At 46.8% G+C, this 21315-nt stretch overlaps 1 protein-coding gene across 1 annotated transcript in view; it reads right to left on the minus strand.

The window, feature by feature from the left end:
* The window catches only part of LOC149275464 (hsc70-interacting protein-like), a 124478-nt gene that overhangs the window by 39035 nt on the left and 64128 nt on the right, over positions 1 to 21315 (minus strand). The window contains exon 10 of the mRNA XM_089504703.1: positions 13832 to 13948. Coding sequence (XP_089360829.1) covers positions 13832 to 13948 — 117 coding nt within the window. The remainder of the gene's footprint in view (positions 1 to 13831; positions 13949 to 21315) is intronic.

Genomic DNA, 21315 nt, shown 5'->3' on the forward strand with positions numbered 1-21315 from the left:
GATGGGAGGGTTGCCAAGTGAAGTTAAAACTCGCAGCCACGGAGTTTCGCAATGAGCCGTCCAGGGTGAGATCTAGAGCCTCACATTTGGCCTCGTTGATTTTATATCCCGAAAGCTTGGAGAATGTGCGTAGAGTAGCGTAGAGGTTTGGAAGCGAGACGAGCGGATTAGAGATGGTGAGTAGAATGTCGTCCGCGAATAAGCTCAGCTTGTACTGAGTATCATGGATCCGGATGCCCGTGATGTCTGGATGACTCCTTACGGCCACAGCCAGAGGCTCAATGCAGAGGGCGAACAGGAGGGGAGACAGCGGGGCACCCCTGTCTCGTGCCATTGCGTATGTCAAGCACCGAAGACTCGCACCCCATAAGGGCGACAGACGCTGAGGGGTGACAGTACAGGGCTCGGACCCCCCTAATGAAGCCTCCTCCAAGGCCAAATCTCTCCAGAACAGCCCACATGTAGGCCCAGTCGATCCTGTCGAAGGCCTTCTCTGCGTCAAGGGCCAATAGCATGGAACCCTGGTGTGTCATCTTGGCCGCTTCTATCAGGTCTACCGTTCGACGGATATTGTCCGGGGCCTCCCTGCCCGGAATGAACCCCACCTGGTCCGGATGTATTAGCGTCGGAATGACCGACCCCAACCTTGTTGCAAGAAGCTTCGCGTACAGTTTAATATCCGCGTTAATAAGGGAGATGGGACGGTAGCTGCCGCAATTAGACGGATCCTTGCCGTCTTTATGGATGACGATTATCTTGGCCTGCAGCATCTCCTTAGGTGGAGGAACCCCGGACAGGAACCCGTTAAAAAGCTTGAGCAGGCGCGGAATGAGGATTGACTGGAACTTTTTATAGAAGGAGCCAGGGAGGCCATCCGGACCAGGGGCTTTGGAGGACTTAAGAGAAGCCACGGCAACGCGGATCTCCTCTTCAGTGAAGGGGCCACACAGTTTGTCCGCTTGGTGCTGCCGAAGGGTTGGCAGGGAGAGAGAGTCAAGAAACCGGAGCAGGGGACCCCGGTCTATGGCATTCTCCGGAGCCTTATTGCCGTCGTACAGGTTCTGGTAGTAGGCAGCGAATTGATTGGCGATATCGGTAGGGTGGACCCAGGTGTTCTGGAGGGGGTCCACTATTTTGGGAATGTTCTGCGCTTTCCTCTGCGACCGCAATCTCCTAGCCAGCATGGTGTCGGGTTTGTTGGCTTTTTCAAAAAATTTCTGATTAGTAGCATTGAGGGAGTGGAGAACCTGCTTGCTAAAGAGGAGGTTAATTTCGCCTTTTAATTGAATGATATCGTGAAGGACGTTAGTGTCCAAGGTGCGTTTATGCTGTGATTCCAACTCCTGCAATTTAGAGGAGAGCGTGTCAAGAGTTTCCCGGTAGAGTCGCTTGCGACGAGCCGCGATGCGGAGAAAGGAGCCTCTGATGAACGCCTTGTGAGTCTGCCAAAGGAGCGTCGGGTCTATTTCAGGGGATTCATTGTGGTGAAAGAAGTCTCCCAGATCCCTGAAGATCTCCTCCACAACCAGAGGGTCGGTAAGTAGAAACTCGTCGAGCCTCCATAGACCCCGCTGCTTCAGGGCGCCGCCCAAGCTCACAGTACATTCCACCGCACCATGGTCCGACCACGTGATAGGATGGATCCCTGAAGACACCACAGAATGCGCAGAGCGTTGGCCAAGAAACACATAGTCTATCCTAGAGTAGGACTGGTGAGGATGGGAATAAAAGGTATAGTCCAGAGACTTCGGGTGGAGAAGTCTCCAGACATCAACCAAGGCCGCGGTCCTCGCGAAGTCCCTAAGATGTTTGGCGTTCGTAGGAGGATGTCGCAGGGGCGACGGACCCCGGCGGTCCAGGAAAGCGTCCCACAAGGTGTTAAAGTCTCCACCAACTATAACTTGATGATTACGGTGTGGTAACAAGATGTCGGAAAGGTGCGCATAAAAGGAGGCCGCCGCTGTGGAAGGAGCGTAGACATTGAGGATGACCGTCGGTTGGGAGTGTAGAAGCCCGGTTACGAGGAGATACCTGCCCCATTTGTCAGCAGTGACCTGCTGGAGTTGAAAGGCCAGGGACGTGCGAAGAAAGATGCTGACCCCGTTCTTCTTCATGGTAGGATGTGTAGCGTGAAAATGAGTGCCGTAATGCTTACTCCAATACGACGGCAGATACGAGGATCGAAGATGCGTTTCCTGGAGCATAATAATATCACCTCGGTGTCTTTGGTAGTAGGTCATGGCCAGGCGCCGCTTCCGAGGGGAGTTCAGGCCCTTGACGTTGTGCGATATGATGGTGACGTTACTTGCCATTCAGGAATGGAGGGATGTGGCGGAAGGTCGGAACAGCAGCTGAGGAGCGGCCGGCACCCTGGAACACTCGAAAAGAGAAGAAGGGAAAGAGACCGAGAGGAAAATGGAGAAGAGAAGAAAGAGGAAAACAGAACAGAAGAAAGAGAAGAGGGGAAGAAGAGAAGGACCAGGAGAAGGAACAAAATGGCATGGCAAACAAATGATACAACAGTGCGGGTATAGGCAGCCAAGAAACATAAATGTAAGGAGCTGAATAGCCGTAGGGCAGCCTAAGGGGAGTCAGTCTGACCGGCGAGTCACAATATGGACTCGGCGTCTGAGACGAAGGCTCAGGTGTCAGATCACCACGAGACCGACTACGGTCTCTAGGGGGTTCTGGCATGGCGAAGCACCAAGGTGGGTCCTCCAGCCCTAGAGAAATGGACGAAACCTCTAGCTGCTAACCAGGGGGATAGAGGTTTACAGGCAACAAATATGGCCAGATGGCCATTGGAAATGTAGTAGGCGCATAAGGCCTTTAAGACATTAAAATGCGTAGACCAACAGAAGTGTCATGGCGGAACATGGTCAGCCAAATGTACCTTGTAATGAGCAGTGCAATGTACAAGAAAATAAGAATAAAAAATAAAAACCGAACCAAACGCGCAAAACAAAAGTGCAAACAGTTCAAAACGGCGAACTTAGCTGACCCGAGGAGCACAGAAGTCCCAATGAGAGGCAGCAGAACGGTAAGTCCAACGCAGCAGAGCGGCCAAAACGTGAAACGGGGAGACCAACCGGCCAGAGGGCACCGGTGACGAGCTAACGGCGCACCTGGCAATGAGCGAGTCGTCGACCGTAGAGCCGAAGCACCCCGTCGCCTTGATAGAAGAGTGTCGACGAATCCGGCGGTGTAAGCTACGAGTGGCGGTCAGCCCCGAGGGTCACGAGGCAAGTTCTACCGCCTGCCGAGGTATGAGCAACGCTGCTGCCGTACCTAGAGATGGCACCGTGTGGGACCCCGCGGACATCAGGAAGCTGACGGGCGGAACACATGCCTCCGGCGCTCAGGGGGCCGCCGGAGCTCCCGCGAGGGCCTGGATGTTGCGCAATGGTGGGGCTTGGGGGACATCAATCCACTCACCCACACGCTGAGGGCCCGGATCTGGTCGATTCCTCCTACGGGGCGCCTCGAGGGCCGGCAAACCCAAGTCGCGGAGAAGAAGGTCGGCTTCCGAAAGCGATTTGACCGAGCGCGTCACCTCACCCCTGACGACCTGGAGGGCGAACGGGAACCGCCACCGGTAAGGAATGTCGTGAGAGCGAAGATGGTCTGTGAGAGGCTTAAGGGCCTTTCGACGCAGCAGGGTCCTGGGGGCAACGTCCGCGTACACCTGCACTTCCGTATTATCGATCCTAAGAGCGGTGGTTCTGGCAGCGCGCAGCAGGTCTTCCTTATGGGAGAAGTCCCTAAGTCGAACCACGATATCACGCGGTCGTTCACCCGGTTTGGGCAGAGGCCGAAGGGCCCGGTGGACACGGTCGACCGGGACTTCGCCAGGCGGGACGCGGGGTAGCAATTGGGAGAATACCTGGCCCAGGATGTCTTGCATGTCGTGCAGGGTCTCCAGTATTCCCCGCAAACGAAAGTTGGCCCTCCTCGACCTGTTCTCGAGGTCCTCCTGAGCATCCTGGAGGGCAAGGACCTCTTGCTGAAGGGCGGCCATGTCGGACTCCATGTGGCGTTGATCACGCTGCATGGCCGATTGAGTGCGTTCGAGGACGTCCGTCCTGGATCCAATTTCCGCCACGTCTCTCGTCAGTTCTCGGAGCTCATTATGGATGTGGTCCATGAGGTCCTGCTTGACGGAGAGAACGAGGTCTTTGAGCTCGTCTACGTCGCGCCTCGTGCATGGTGTCACCGGCACAGCGGCCTCCATTAGGGAAAGCGCGGGAAGATCGGAGTTGGAGGGTTTTCGCTGAAAAATGGCAGGTACCGTCTTCCTTTTTGCGGGCTTTCGGGTACTGCCAGGCATGCCTGATCCCCCAGCTGTCTGGTGGAGCTAATGTGGTAGAGGTATCAGCTTCGTAAGTAGCTAAAAGCAGGGCTTCACGGAGGAGCAAAGTGACTACACGTCCATCTTGGAGACCAGCCAGCCACGCCCCCCCAACCCATACTATTTTATCCGCTATAGCCCCAGCTGCTTCCTGGCTTGTTACTACAGCTACAGTGAAAATATTGTTTTGCCCTACACACTCCCAGCCCAGGGAGACGCAAGTCCCTTTCCCACAGGCAAAGTAAAGTATGGTTTATCAGTTGCTGTTTTAGGATTGCGGTCACAGACCCACTCCCTGACCTCAGGTTTTCTCATCTGTAGGATTACAATTAAATTACTATTAACTCCTTGAGGGCCTCAAAGGTAGAGATGCTCAGACCCCCAGTCCACTATTTAAATGTGGTTTTCAACTGCCCCACATGTTCAGTGTAGCTGTCATTAACACTTTTTTGCATGGTGCGAAACTTTTTCCTGTAGGCCTCTGGGGTGAGGTTGAAACTTTGTAACAAAGCAGATTTGATAATATCATAGTCCTGATCGGCAAGGGCAGTAAGGAGGTCTTCCTTGCCTCTTCCTTCAGGGATTACATTTCTGGCATTGCAGAGCTCCCTCAGATCTGCAAATTATTATTACCGTATTGGCTCGGATATAGGCCGCCCCCGTATATAGGCCGCACCCTAAAAGTTTGGTGCTTTTTTAAAGAAAACGTTTTTTTCTTTAAAAAAGCACCAAAAAAACATGCTGCCACTCTGTCCCCCCCCCGAGATATGCTGCCACTGTCCTCCCCCCCGAGATATGCTGCCACTGTCCTCCTCCCCCCTGAGATATGCTGCCACTGTCCTCCTCCCCCCCCCGAGATATGCTGCCACTGTCCTCCTCTCCCCTCGAGATATGCTGCCACTGTCCTCCGCCTCCCCCCCCCCGAGATATGCTGCCACTCTGCTCCCCACGACTTACCAGAGGAGACGAGCTAACGGCGCACCTGGCAATGAGCGAGTCGTCGACCGTAGAGCCGAAGCACCCCGTCGCCTTGATAGAAGAGTGTCGACGAATCCGGCGGTGTAAGCTACGAGTGGCGGTCAGCCCCGAGGGTCACGAGGCAAGTTCTACCGCCTGCCGAGGTATGAGCAACGCTGCTGCCGTACCTAGAGATGGCACCGTGTGGGACCCCGCGGACATCAGGAAGCTGACGGGCGGAACACATGCCTCCGGCGCTCAGGGGGCCGCCGGAGCTCCCGCGAGGGCCTGGATGTTGCGCAATGGTGGGGCTTGGGGGACATCAATCCACTCACCCACACGCTGAGGGCCCGGATCTGGTCGATTCCTCCTACGGGGCGCCTCGAGGGCCGGCAAACCCAAGTCGCGGAGAAGAAGGTCGGCTTCCGAAAGCGATTTGACCGAGCGCGTCACCTCACCCCTGACGACCTGGAGGGCGAACGGGAACCGCCACCGGTAAGGAATGTCGTGAGAGCGAAGATGGTCTGTGAGAGGCTTAAGGGCCTTTCGACGCAGCAGGGTCCTGGGGGCAACGTCCGCGTACACCTGCACTTCCGTATTATCGATCCTAAGAGCGGTGGTTCTGGCAGCGCGCAGCAGGTCTTCCTTATGGGAGAAGTCCCTAAGTCGAACCACGATATCACGCGGTCGTTCACCCGGTTTGGGCAGAGGCCGAAGGGCCCGGTGGACACGGTCGACCGGGACTTCGCCAGGCGGGACGCGGGGTAGCAATTGGGAGAATACCTGGCCCAGGATGTCTTGCATGTCGTGCAGGGTCTCCGGTATTCCCCGCAAACGAAAGTTGGCCCTCCTCGACCTGTTCTCGAGGTCCTCCTGAGCATCCTGGAGGGCAAGGACCTCTTGCTGAAGGGCGGCCATGTCGGACTCCATGTGGCGTTGATCACGCTGCATGGCCGATTGAGTGCGTTCGAGGACGTCCGTCCTGGATCCAATTTCCGCCACGTCTCTCGTCAGTTCTCGGAGCTCATTATGGATGTGGTCCATGAGGTCCTGCTTGACGGAGAGAACGAGGTCTTTGAGCTCGTCTACGTCGCGCCTCGTGCATGGTGTCACCGGCACAGCGGCCTCCATTAGGGAAAGCGCGGGAAGATCGGAGTTGGAGGGTTTTCGCTGAAAAATGGCAGGTACCGTCTTCCTTTTTGCGGGCTTTCGGGTACTGCCAGGCATGCCTGATCCCCCAGCTGTCTGGTGGAGCTAATGTGGTAGAGGTATCAGCTTCGTAAGTAGCTAAAAGCAGGGCTTCACGGAGGAGCAAAGTGACTACACGTCCATCTTGGAGACCAGCCAGCCACGCCCCCCCAACCCATACTATTTTATCCGCTATAGCCCCAGCCGCTTCCTGGCTTGTTACTACAGCTACAGTGAAAATATTGTTTTGCCCTACACACTCCCAGCCCAGGGAGACGCAAGTCCCTTTCCCACAGGCAAAGTAAAGTATGGTTTATCAGTTGCTGTTTTAGGATTGCGGTCACAGACCCACTCCCTGACCTCAGGTTTTCTCATCTGTAGGATTACAATTAAATTACTATTAACTCCTTGAGGGCCTCAAAGGTAGAGATGCTCAGACCCCCAGTCCACTATTTAAATGTGGTTTTCAACTGCCCCACATGTTCAGTGTAGCTGTCATTAACACTTTTTTGCATGGTGCGAAACTTTTTCCTGTAGGCCTCTGGGGTGAGGTTGAAACTTTGTAACAAAGCAGATTTGATAATATCATAGTCCTGATCGGCAAGGGCAGTAAGGAGGTCTTCCTTGCCTCTTCCTTCAGGGATTACATTTCTGGCATTGCAGAGCTCCCTCAGATCTGCAAATTATTATTACCGTATTGGCTCGGATATAGGCCGCCCCCGTATATAGGCCGCACCCTAAAAGTTTGGTGCTTTTTTAAAGAAAACGTTTTTTTCTTTAAAAAAGCACCAAAAAAACATGCTGCCACTCTGTCCCCCCCCCGAGATATGCTGCCACTGTCCTCCCCCCTGAGATATGCTGCCACTGTCCTCCTCCCCCCTGAGATATGCTGCCACTGTCCTCCTCCCCCCCCCGAGATATGCTGCCACTGTCCTCCTCTCCCCTCGAGATATGCTGCCACTGTCCTCCGCCTCCCCCCCCCCGAGATATGCTGCCACTCTGCTCCCCACGACTTACCAGAGGAGACTCCCGGGTGTCTTGCGGGGCCGGCGGGGGACATCTACGCAATACGCGTACACAACTTCAGCTGAGTGCCGGCACCGGAAGTTGTATACGCGTATTGCGTAGATGTCCCCCGCCGGCCCCGCAAGACACCCGGGAGTCTCCTCTGGTAAGTCTTGGGGGCAGAGGTAAAAGGCATCGTGCGGACGGTCACCGACTGCGGCGATGCGGGTAAACAACCTCCGCAGCCGGTGACCATCCGCACGATGCGCTTTAACAACCTCCCGTGCCGGCACCCCCCCCCGTGGAAAGTGCTGGCAGGGGAGGCTGTCTAAGCGTATCGGGGAGTAGGATCTGTATCCTAACCCTGCCCCCGGGACTGCATGTCCCGGGCGTCGAGCGCTAGACCCCGAATATAGGCCGCACCCCCACTTTAAAGACTTAAAGTGGGGGGGAAAAGTGCGGCCTATATTCGAGCCCCTTTTGATGCACCCCATGATTTTATTTGCCTTAGCAGCAGCTGCCTGACACTGGTCGCTACAGGTAAATTTACTGTTAACTAAAACTCCTAAGTCCTTTTCCATGTCAGTCGTCCCCAGTGTTTTCCCATTTAATACATATTCCCAGCCTGGATTTTTCTTCCCCATGTGCATAACCTTACATTTATCTGTGTTGAACCTCATCTGCCACATCCCAGCCCAAACCTCCAACCTATGCAGATCCATTTGTAATCGTGCACTGTCCTCTATTGTGTTAACCACATTACAGAGCTTAGTATCGTCTGCAAAGATTGATACTTTACTATACAATCCCTCTACAAGGTCATTAATAAATATATTAAAAAGAATAGGACCCAAAACTGACCCCTGTGGTACCCCACTAGCAACAGTAACCCACTCAGAGTATGTACCATTAATAACCACCCTCTGTTTCCTATCACTGAGCCAGTTACTTACCCACATACACACATTCTCCCCCAGCCCAAGCATTCTCATTTTATGTATCAGCCTTTTATGTGGCACCGTATCAAATGCTTTGGAAAAATCAAGATATACGACATCCAGCGATTCACCCCGATCCAGTCTTGAGGTCACCTCCTCATAAAAGCTGATCAGGTTAGTTTGACAGGACCGATCCCTTGTAAACCCATGCTGATATGGAGTCATACACTTATTTTCATTGAGATACTCCAAAATACAGAAGTTAAACTAACAGGCCTATAATTCCCCGGGTCACTTTTTGTCCCCTTTTTGAATATTGGCACAACATTTGCTATGCGCCAGTCCTGGGGAACAGACCCTGTCACTATAGAGTCCTTGAATATTAGAAATAGGGGTCTGTCTATTACATTACTTAACTCCCTTAGAACGCGGGGGTGAATGCCATCTGGACCTGGTGATTTGTCTATTTTGATTTTTTTTAGGCGGCACTGCACTTCTTCCTGGGTTAGACAGGCGACATGTACTGGGGCAGTTATCTCATCCTGCTGTATATTACCTGGCATTTCATTTTCCTCTGTGAATACAGCAGAGAAGAATATATTTAATAGATTAGCTTTTTCCTGATCCCCGTCTATAACTTCTCCCTCATTACTTTTTAAGGGGCCAACGCTTTCATTTTTAACCTTTTTACTATTTATATAGTTAAAGAACATTTTGGGGTTTGTCTTACTCTCTTTGGCAATGAGTCTTTCTGTCTCCACTTTTGCTGCTTTTATCTGATTTTTACATATTTTATTTTTTTCCCGATAGCTTTTTAGTGCTTCCTCACTGCCTTCCTGTTTTAGTAGCTTAAATGCCTTTTTTTTGCCATTTATTACCCCCTTTACATTTTTATTTATCCACATTGGTTTTCTCTTGTTCCTGACTCTTTTATTCCTATACGGTATGTACCTTTCACAGTGAGAATTTAAGATATCCTTAAAAATCTCCCATTGAGTGTCTGTACTCGTTTTTGAGGACATTTTCCCAATTTACAGTGTTAAGGGCTTCTCTTAGTTGATCAAACTTTGCCTTCCTAAAGTTCATAGTTCTTGTGGCTCCTCTAAGAGTTCCCTTATTGAAGGACAAGTTATAATGTATCATATTGTGATCACTATTTCCTAGATGCCCCCTGACCTGCACATTAGTTACTCTGTCAGGTCTGTTGGTTAATATTAAGTCCAGTAGGGCGCCCCCTCTGGTCGGGTCCTGTACCATTTGGGACAGATAATTATCCTTACTTATAGTCAGAAACCGGTTTCCTTTATGAGATTCACAGGTCTCTGTTTCCCAGTTTATGTCGGGATAGTTAAAGTCCCCCATAATAACCACCTCATTGTGATTTGCTGCCTTGTTTATTTGCTTTAATAATTGATCTTCTGCTGCTTCCATTATATTTGGTGGCTTATAGCAAACCCCGATCAGTATTTTATTATTTTTCTTTCCATATATTTCTACCTATAATAACTCCACATTATCATTTCCCTCACATATATTCTCCCGCAGTGTGGCCTTTAGGCTGGACTTTACATAAAGGCAAACTCCTCCCCCTTTTCGATTTTTTCGATCCTTCCTGAATAGACTATAACCCTGTATGTTAACCGCCCAGTCATAGACAGGACATAACAAGCAGTATGTAACATAACAAATGACTAACAGAGACAACAGGTGAGGAGGGCCCTGCTCAAAGGAGTTTACAATCTAGAGGGATTTTAGGGTGTATTACGCAATAGGTAAAAGTGCCAGTGTTAGGGATAGACCAGCCACACTAGTAAAAGTATTGCAGAGAGGGACTAGGAAAGGTGAGCTAAGGGAATATGGGAGGGCATTAATTTACTATGTTGTAAGCGTCCATAAAGAAGTGGGTCTTGAGGGATTTTTTGAAGGAATAAAAGCACGGAGAAAGACGGATAGGCCGGGGGAGAGGATAGGGGCAGCTCTTGAGAAATCTTGTAAGCGTGCATGAGAGCAATAAATCAAAGGAGAGGATAGAAGGAGATAATTGGATGAGCGGAGAGACCGGTTAGGAGTGTATTTAGAGATGAGTGAGGAGATGTAGGGGAACTGCTGTGAAGGGCTTTGAAAGTAAGAGTGAGGATTTGGAAATGAATCCTGAAGCGCACAGGCAGCCAGTGAAGAGACTGACAGAGGGGAGAGACGTTAGTAAAGCGATGGGAGAGGAAGATGAGTCTGGCAGCAGCATTCAGGATGGATTGTAGAGAGGTGAGACAGTTAAGAGGAAGACCAGCTAAGACAGACAGTAATCAAGACGGGAGATAATTAGGGCATGGACAAGAGCCTTAGTGGCATGCTGTGTTAGGAAGGGACAGATGCGGGCAATATGTTTTTAAGATGGAGACGACTGAATACAGTGGGGCAAAAAAGTATTTAGTCAGCCACCAACTGTGCAAGTTCTCCCACTTAAAAAGATGAGAGAGGTCTGTAATCTTCACCATAGGTACACGTCAACTATGAGAGACAGAATGGGGGGAAAGAATACAGGAAATCACATTGTAGGATTTCTAATGAATTAATTGGTAAATTCCTTGGTAAAATAAGTATTTGGTCACCTACAAACAAGCAAGATATCTTTCTCTCACAGACCTGTAACATCTTCTTTAAGAGTCTCCTCTGTCCTCCACTCGTTACCTGTATTAATGGCACCTGTTTGAACTTGTTATCAGTATAAAAGACACCTGTCCACAACCTCAAACAGTCACACTCCAAACCCCACTATGGCCAAGACCAAAGAGCTGTCGAAGGACACCAGAAACAAAATTGTAGACCTGCACCAGGCTGGGAAGACTGAATCTGCAATAGGCAAGCAGCTTGATGTGAAGAAATCAACTGTGGGAGCAATTATTCGAAAATGGAAGACATACAGGACCACTGATAATCTCCCTCGATCTGGGGCTCCACGCAAGATCTCACCCCGTGGTGTCAAAAGGATCACATGAACAGTGAGCAAAAATCCCAGAACCACACGGGGGGACCTAGTGAATGACTTGCAGAGAGCTGGGACCAAAGTAACAAAGGCTACCATCAGTAACACACTACGCCGCCAGGAACTCAAATCATGCAGTGCCAGACGTGTCCCCCTGCTTAAGCCAGTACATGTCCGGGCCCGTCTGAAGTTTGCTAAAGAGCATTTGGATGATCCAGAAGAGGATTGGGCGATGAAACCAAAGTAGAACATTTTGGTAGAAACTCAACTCGTCGTGTTTGGAGTAGAAAGAATGCTGAGTTGTATCGAAAGAACACCATACCTACGGTGAAGCATGGGGGTGGAAACATCATGCTGTTTTTCTGCAAAGGGACCAGGACGACTGATCCGTGTAAAGGAAAGAATGAATGGGGCCATGTATCGTGAGATTTTGAGTGAAAACCTTCTTTCCATCAGCAACGGCACTGAAGATGAAACGTGGCTGGGTCTTTCAGCATGACAATGATCCCAAACATACCGCCCGGGCAATATAGGAGTGGCTTCGTAAGAAGCATTTCAAGGTCCTGGAGTGGCCTAGCCAGTCTCCAGATCTCAATCCCATAGAAAACCTTTGGAGGGAGTTGAGAGTCCGTGTTGCCCAGCGACAGCCCCAAAACATCACTGCTCTAGAGGAGATCTGCATGGAAAAATGGTCCAAAATACCAGCAACAGTATGTGAAAACCTTGTGAAGACTTACAGAAAATGTTTGACCTCTGTCATTGAGATTAATGGGGGAATCTCAGCATTGGAGGGAGGAAAGATGAGGAGTTCAGTTTTATTATCTGTTGATAATTCTCCATTTTGCCACAGAAAGATAAAGAAAAACAAGAAGTAGGGAAGGGGCACAAACTGTGTTGTATACTTTATCTATAGGAAGCACTGCGTTCAGTCTCTGGAAATTGCCCAAACTATACAATTTCTTTATTGCTGAATTCCAACAAAAATAAACAGCACTATAAGCTCTTAAAATACAAAAAGAGTATCCCACCTCTGCCACCAGTTTGTCAGGGCTAGCTATCGGATAACCGGACACATAGGGTGTGGGTGTGCAAGGGTTAACGATACTAGCCCTCTGGTCACTCACTTAACCCTTAAACGCAGGACAAAAACCCCCACCAGACTGGTAATACGCTGCCACCACCAAGTTATATGAACAAAGGTGATCATTTAGACACACAGTATACGACTCAGTTTGTAAAAATAAAACAAGGAGAAACACAGAAAAACCTAATTATACGAAACCCATACAGGTCATCTGCGGGAACCACAATGTCCTTGTTGAGTTTGTTGATGAAGACCATCACCCTAAATTCCATATCATAGGGGAGGCACCACTAATGGTCACCGAGGATGAACCTGAATGAATTTATGGGAGGGTTCTGGTATGTAAAATGTTGGTCAGTCCGAGTGGCTTAAGAGGGCAAACACATCTGGCTAGGTTTACCCTTCCAATGCCAAATCCCTGCGTTAGCCCAACACAGGCTCTGCATGACACCAAGTCTTAGGGAATCATTCTACTAGGAAAGTTAAGGTAATCTAGATGCCACTTGAGTTCTTCTTTGGCATAGGAGGATTTCTCAGCAAATGATTGGACTACAGATTAAAATGCGTACATGTTTCAAGGGGAGGATGCTAGCTGATGAAATTGCTTATAGGAGGAAGCAACACTTGGCACACGTTATTGGACAGTAACAGAAGTTTGGAGAGGCTGGAGGAAATGGAATGGGAAGGTACAATATAAAGTAAATATAACATGTAATGTATTAACAGGTAATAGAATGGTCTAAAAGACCAAGCTGAGTTTGGTCTTTTACACCAATAATGACTAATATATAATTTTAATATTCAAATGTTATCATGATCCCCAACGTGCCTGACATTGTCTACACGCCACATTCACACACATAACCACATAATTTATGAAATAACATGACAAGCTGTGAATTACAACCTGGATTTAAAATGGCGTAAGAGAAGGAAAAACTACCTATGCCTGTGAGAGCTACTAAAGAACTAAATGTAACTGATTCTTGGGATCCGTGTTAAAGGAGTGAAACTAATCAAAAGGAATTGAAATTTAGTTTGTGAGCTATGCATACACACACACACACACACACACATACCGTTAATGCTGGAGCAAGCACGGGTACACTCTGCTCTACAAATTTCTATTTTTTTCATAAATACATTTTTTTACAAACAAGTAACATGATTAATGTACCAGTGCTTTGTAATAAAATATAATCCTCTGTAAAGTTTTCATACTTTGAGCACACTGAAATTACAATTTTTCATTTCCAGACACTCTAGGACATGCATTCAAGATAGTATTTGGTTGTATGTAAATATTTCAGTAGTCATGCTTTACTCACTTGCTGCACTCGCTCATGTCCCTCTCGCGCTTCCTTTAATCGTTGCCTCTTCTCATTGATTTCTCTCTCCTCCCGCTTCCTTTCGTATTTTCTACGATGCTCTGCAATCTTTTGAGCCTAGTGGGCATAATGTTTATGTAAATATCATGAATTTGATCAGAGATCAACAGCCATATTCAGCATACCAAACCTTTGTGAAAATAGTTTTGGGAAGGCCCTTTTCTATTCCAGCGATCTTAGTTAATCTTAATTAATGCAATGCAATGACGAGACAGGCACGTCATTGGTCATTAACTGGCTGTTTTTCCCTGACATACCTGACATCGGTCAATAAGGGGTTCATAATAGAGGACAGGGGCAGGGACATTCACTTAATGATCACCCCCCACACACACACCAATTAATATGCTCAGATTGTTCTTTTCCACTTTCAAAAGGTAGATTCTAATCGCTTAGCTAACAAGCCATCAGAGGGAAATGTGGCAGCCTATTCATATCAGTTGTCACAATATTTATATACATTCTAAATGGACTTCATCTCATCACCTGTATATTACATCATTAATAAATTAAAGGAGAACATTAATTACCGTATTTGCTCGATTATAAGACGACCCTGATTATAAGACGACCCCCCAAAATCTGAATATTAATTTAGGAAAAAAAAAAAATAATAGAATATAAGACGACCCTATAGGAAAAAAGTTTTACCAGTAAATGTTAATTCATTTAAACTATTACATTTTTTAATAAAAGCTATGATTGAGAAAAATATTTTTTTGTTTTTATTTCCTTGTATTTTCCAACCTGCCCCCCAGTTACGCACATCTGCCCCCAGGCTTGCCACTGCAATATGGCACTGTGGCCCATGATATGCCTTTTAACCCTCTCTATGCCACTGTGCCCCATGATATGCCTTTTAACCCCCTATGTGCCACTCTGCCTCCAGAAATGCCTTATACCCCTATATCCCATTCTGGCATTTAGGGGGTTAAAAGGCATATTATGGGGTAGAGTGGCATATAGGGAGGTATAAGGCATTTCAGGAGGCAGAGTGGCGTATAGAGGGTTAAAAGGCATTTCTGGAGGCAGAGTGGCATTTAGGGGGTTAAAAGGCATTGCATAGAGCGCTCTGCCTCCAGAAATGCCTTATACCCCTATATGTCACTCTGGCATTTAGGGGGTTAAAAGGCATATTATGGGGCAGAGTGGCATATAGGGAGGTATAAGGCATTTCAGGAGGCAGAGTGGCGTTAAGGGGGTTAAAAGGCATTTCACAGAGCACTCTGCCTCCAGAAATGCCCTATGCCCTCATTTAACACCCCCCCACACACACACACACTTACCGGTGCTTCCAATTTCCTGTTGCATTACCGGGGCAGCGGGTTGACGTCTACGCGATTCGCTGCAGCCGGAAGGAGGTGGAGTTGGCAGCGGAGGTTTGTCTGCGTCCATCACGCAGACCTTCCCCGGCTGTCAGAGATCAGAGTTCCCCGCACCAGTGCGGCACCGGCACGGGGAACTCTGATCTCTGACAGTCGGGGAAGGTCTGTGCGATGGACGCAGACAACCCCCGCTGCTAGCCACTCCTCCTTCCGGCTGCAGCGTAAGTTGTCTACGCGGATCGCGTAGACATCAACCCGCTCCCCCAGCAATACAGCAGGAAATTGGAAGCACCGGTAAGTGTGTGTGGGGTGGGGGTGTGTTAAATGGGGGGGGGGGAGACAGAAGGATCCAGGTCCCCTGCAGTGGTGCGGGGGATCTGGATCTTAGTCTCATAGTCAGACCTCTATTTGAGGTCTGATTATAAGACAACCCCGATTAGAAGACGAGGGGTATTTTTCAGAGCATTTGCTCTGAAAAAAACCTCGTTTTATAATCGAGCAAATACGGTACTTCAAATTATTGGGCAGTGAATCTGGAACGGATGAGGATACAGAGAGAGGTTCCGATCACGCGACAGCAAGAACTGCATGTGACCAATCGGGAAAGGGCTGTACAGGGATCTGGGAACAAACCTGAACCACTAACCTCGAGAATTGTACATCTTGAAGAAGTCTAATGGTAAAACGCACTGTGAATCAAGTAAATTACTAATTTCTTTCCCTGCTCACAGCAATTTTAATTAAATTATTCTAATTAAATTGCGCATATATTTTTTCTAAAGTTACTTTGTCCTGAGGTTGTGTCTAATTTTGTGCTGCTGATAAGGTGACCACATTTTATTTCTGCCATTCAGGGACACACTATGAAGTGGATGAGATTACACACACAGGTGTATATTATATATCACATACACACTGATACACACCATCACATACCCATGAAATACCGTATTTGTTCGATTATAAGACAAGGTTGTTTTTTTTTGTTTGTTTGTTTGTTTTAGAGCAAATGCTTTGAAAAATACCCCTCGTCTTATAATCGGGGACCTGGATCCTCCTTGTCTTATGCCCCCCCCAACTTACCGGTGCTTCTTACTCCCCGGCTGCGGTTAGCAGCTGCAGCAGACAACACACCGGGAGTCAGAAGCAACGGTAAGTTTGGGAGGGGGGGAATGTTAAATGGGGGGCAAAAGGCATTTCTGTAGGAGTGTTCTATGAAATGCCTTTTAACCCCCTTAATGCCACTCTGCCTCCTGAAATGGCTTATACCTCCCTATATGCCACTCTGCCCCATAATATGCCTTTTAACCCCCTTAATGCCAGAGTGGCATATAGTGGTATAAGGCACTTCTAGAGGCAGAGTGGTACATAGGGGGTAAAAAGGCATATCATGGGGGCACAGTGGCATATAGAGGGTTAAAAGGCATATCATGGGGCACAGTGGCATTTAGAGGGTTAAAAGGCATATCATGGGGCACAGTGATATATAGGGGTATAAGACATTTCTGGAGGCAGAGTGGCACATAGGGGGTCAAAAGGCATCATGGGGGCACAGTGGCATTTAGAGGGTTAAAGGGCATATCATGGGGCACAGTGACATATAGGGGTATAAGGCATTTCTGGAGGCAGAGTGGCTCATAGGGGGTCAAAAGGCATCATGGGGGCACAGTGGCATATAGTGGGTATAAGGCATTTCTGGGGCAGATGTGCATAAATGGGGGGGGGCAGGTTGGAAAATAAAAGGAAATAAAAACAAAATATTTTTCCCAATCATAGCTTTTATTAAAAAAAATAGTTTACATGAAATTACATTTACTGGTAAAACTTTTTTCCTATAGCAGGGGCGTCCAACATGCGGCCTGTGGGCCAAAGAGGTGTGGCCCACGTAAGATCGGCAGCCAGGGCAACCGATCTTACGTGGGCCGTACCTCAAGCCCTGCTACAACAAGAGCCCCGCTACTTACCAGTGGGAGGGTCTTTTGTACTGCAAAGAGGAAGCGGAACCCAGCAGAGTTCACGTGACATCACATGACTCTGCTCCAGTCCTGCTTCCTCTGTGCAGTGCCAGAGAACGCAGAGGGAGGCCGCGCATCGAGGAGCTGCAGTGCAGGTAAGGGGGTGGGGAGGGTGTTTGAATGAGTATGCGTGATTGAGGGAATGAATCTGAATGAATGAGTATATGAATGAATGAGTGTGTGTGTGATAGCATGGATGTGTAAGTGCTGGAACCTAGGCATGATGGGACTGTGATTGCTGTTAGCAATCACACTCCTATCGTTTCAAGTCAGCCAGTACATGCTGAAACCTAGCTAGCTGCCCCCCTTGTGTATTGATGCTGTCAGCAGTATGGGCTCTGCACATCACTTACAGCCACCCTGTACCAGCATGCACTGGCTGACTTGGCATGATAGGAGTGTGATTGCCAACAGCAATGACAGTGCCATCATGCCTAGGTTCCAGCATTTATTGGTTGGATGTGTAAGTGCTGGAACCTAGGCATGATGGGACTGTGATTGCTGTTAGCAATCACAGTCTTATCATGCCAAGTCATAGTGCTAATTTTTTTTCTCCAATTGTGGTGTGTTACCTACTTTTATTGAAAATGTGAGTTTTTATTATTATTTTTAAAGGTGGGGGTCATTTTCGGTTTTGGCTAAGTGAATGTTTTGGTCCAGAAGTTTCATTTTGGTGCATCCCTAAAATAAATAGAACAATTTAATTTTTAATTATCCTGAATTTGTAGTCACAACACTTTCTAGGCCCAGAAATCAGTGAGAGGAAAAGTAAAGGTTTTGTGTCATTTACTTTATTTTAATCTGCATATTTTATTAAAGGCCATATTTTCTCACAGTGAAAAATGAGTGCGGCCCGCGCACCTATACAGTTCAGATGAAGTGGCCCACTGCAGAAAAAACTTGGACACCCCTGTCCTATAGGGTGGTCTTATATTCAGGTTTTCCTACATTAATATTCAGATTGGGGGGGGGCAAATACAGTATATATTATAAAATGTATCACATACACAGTGATTTACATTTACACACACTATCACAGACACTTTAAATATGTTTTATATTATATATGTATTGTGATAAGGCCACTGCAGAAACAGCAACTCCAATGTTTTTTTCCAGGATGTTTATTTTTGTTTGGTTGGGTTTTTTTATTGTTTTTTTTTTTTTTTTTTTTACAGTACTTACAGTACTTGCCAGCTAAACTGGTTCCCAGTCACAAAACAAAACTTGAGCAGAGTAAAGTTTTTCTTACCAATCAGGCTCAGTTTTACACTATATGTCTGATCAGCAGCACCTTAATGAGAAAATTTAGGAAGCTAAATAGGGATGGGTAGTGTTGATTAGGCAGCAGCTGAAGCTGCTACAAGCATTAACCCTAGAAGCAGGGAAAAACTGCACTTTCCATACACTGACTTATGCACCTGCCCTCAACGACCCTGTCACAGTATTCACATATACAGGTGTGCTCAAAAGTTTGCATGCCCTTGGAGAATTGGTAATATGTGTAACCATTTTTAAAGAAAACATGAGTGAGCAGGCAAAACATATCTTATATTTCTTATGGGATTCATATACAACTGGCAAAATCATAAAACAAAACATGTCAACAAAGAAAAACATAAAAAGTGACCCCTGTTCAAAATTCTGCATACCCTTAATACTGTGTATTGCCCCCTTTAGCAAGAATGACAGCGTGCAGTCTTTTGTAGTAATTGTCTATGAGGCCCTCAATTCTTGCAGGTGGTATAGCTGCCCATTCATCATGGCAAAATGCCTCCAGGTCTTTGGTCGTCTTGCATAAACCATAGGTTTGAGATATCCCCAGAGTGGCTTGATGATATTAAGGTCAGGAGACTGTGATGGCCACTCCAGAACATTTTTTTCTGCTGTAACCACTTGAAGGACAACTTGGCCTTGTGCTTAGGGTCAATGTCGTGCTGGAAAGTCCGAGAGCGCAGCTTTCGTGCAAAGGAACGCAAATTGTCTGCCAGTATTTTCGGAGAACATGCTGCATTCATTTTGCCATCAATTTCACAAGATTCCCTGTGTCTTTAGAGCTCACACACCCCCAAAACATCAGCGAGCCACCACCATGCTTCAAAGAGGGGATGGTACTCTTTTCGCTTTACAACTTGTTTAACCCCTTAACGACCTTTGCCGGTTCAGGACCGTCACGGAAAAACGGTCACTTAACGACCTTTGACGGTCCTGAACCGTCAAAAAATTAAATAAGCTTAGAAAGTGATCAACGATCACTTTCTTCGCTTAAACGGCGTTGCTGTAATGCCTCGACGTCGAGGCATTCAGTAACGCCGAAATCGGCATCAGGGGCCATATCTGGCCCCTCCCCGGGGGGGCGTCAACGATCACCTCCTAAACTTAAATGGTGTCGCTGGAATGCCTCGATTAGGAGGCATTCAGCGACACCAAACACTTACCCCAGGACGGGCTGTGACCGCTCTGGAGAGCTCACAGCCGCCACTGCCAGTGATCTTCACCATCCGCAAGATGGCGGCCGCCCTGTAAAAAAAATAAAGTTGAAAAAGTTCGCTAGATGGTCTCCAGACCCTCTAGAGAACTCTGGCTCCACTTGCAGGTTGAATACAGGTACTGCATTCAACCATGCAAGTCAATGGAGCCCAGCTTTCTAATCACAATGTGATTAGTAAAATATTAAAAAAATATATAAAACAAAAATATGGAAAAAAAATGCTTAAAAAAAAAGATGTGCTAACATTTAAAATTAATTATGCAGTGATGTCACCAGAGGAACCATCCAGTACCAGCAAAATGTGTAAGATAAATAAATAAAATATTTTTAAAAATTAAAGTTTATTATTTTGAGCAAGTGCTAAAATTAAAAAAAAAAAATCTCAACATACAAAGAGTTAAAATAAAAGCACTTCAAATAACCAAGGGGTGTGTAATTTAATAAAAAATGGCATGATGGGGTAAATTGGAGTGGCCAGGCTCAAAGATAGGGCATAGGTACAGACTGACCAAAATAGAGAAAAAAAGCGCACTTCCCAAATGTGGGATTTTAAATCTCAAACAACCCGACAAACCCATGCATGTGGGGTGTCACTGCAGTCGGGAGATGTTGCTGAACACACATTGGGGGGTTGTTCGATAGTGACGCATACCAGGAGCTATGAATTCATTCCTGAAGTACAATTTGTGTGGGAAAAAATACAAAATTAAATTTTGGGAAAGGCAGGTGGTAGAATCTCATGCATAAAAGGGTTAAAATACCAGCATTTAAAATACTTTGTGGTGTCTAGTTTTCAAAAATATATGGTTTGATGGGGTAAATTGAAGTAGCCGGCTTCAAAGATGTTCCAAAGAGTTACGCATGTCCCAAAAGTAGCCTTTTACCAGCCAAACAATCTGACAAACCTATGCATGTGGGGTATCACCATACTCAGGAGATGTTGCTGAACACATATTGGAGTGTTGTTTGACAGTGACCTATACCAGGACCTTTATATTTATAACTAAATTACAATTCGTGTGAAAAAAATAAATAAAAAAAATTACTATTACAAAGTTTGACAAAGTGTGGTTGTATAATTAGTGCATGGAAAGGGTTAAAATACCAGCATTTGAAATACCCTGGGGTGTCTGTTTTTCAAAAATATATGGTTTGATGGGGATTAATTGAGTTAACCGGCTTCAAAAGATGTTCCAAAGAGGAGATGGAGGCAGAATTATCAGATTTGGAAAAAAAGGTTTGGAAATCATAAAACGCTACTTGTACTTATTGCCCAATAACTTACAAAAAACAGCAAAAAAACATAAAAACATTGGGTATTTCTAAACTCAGGACAAATAGTAGAATCTATTTAGCTAGTTTTTTTACTTCCTTTTGTAGGCGAGTAAAAGATTTTTCAAAGAAAAGTCATAAAAGGTGTTTATTTTTTTTCAAATTTTCACCTTTTTTTTTATTATATTTCATTCTTTATTTTTTTTTTCCATAAAACAGACAATGTGAACAAAAATAAACAAACATACAATTTCCAATATTGTACATTATTTTAGGGAATAAAGTATGTCTAATAATTCATATCATAGAAAATATCCCCAT

The sequence above is a fragment of the Sceloporus occidentalis genome, unplaced genomic scaffold (assembly GCF_023333645.1).
Source record: "Sceloporus occidentalis isolate IW3139 unplaced genomic scaffold, rSceOcc1.0.p SCAF_285, whole genome shotgun sequence".
Taxonomy (NCBI): Eukaryota; Metazoa; Chordata; class Lepidosauria; order Squamata; family Phrynosomatidae; genus Sceloporus; species Sceloporus occidentalis.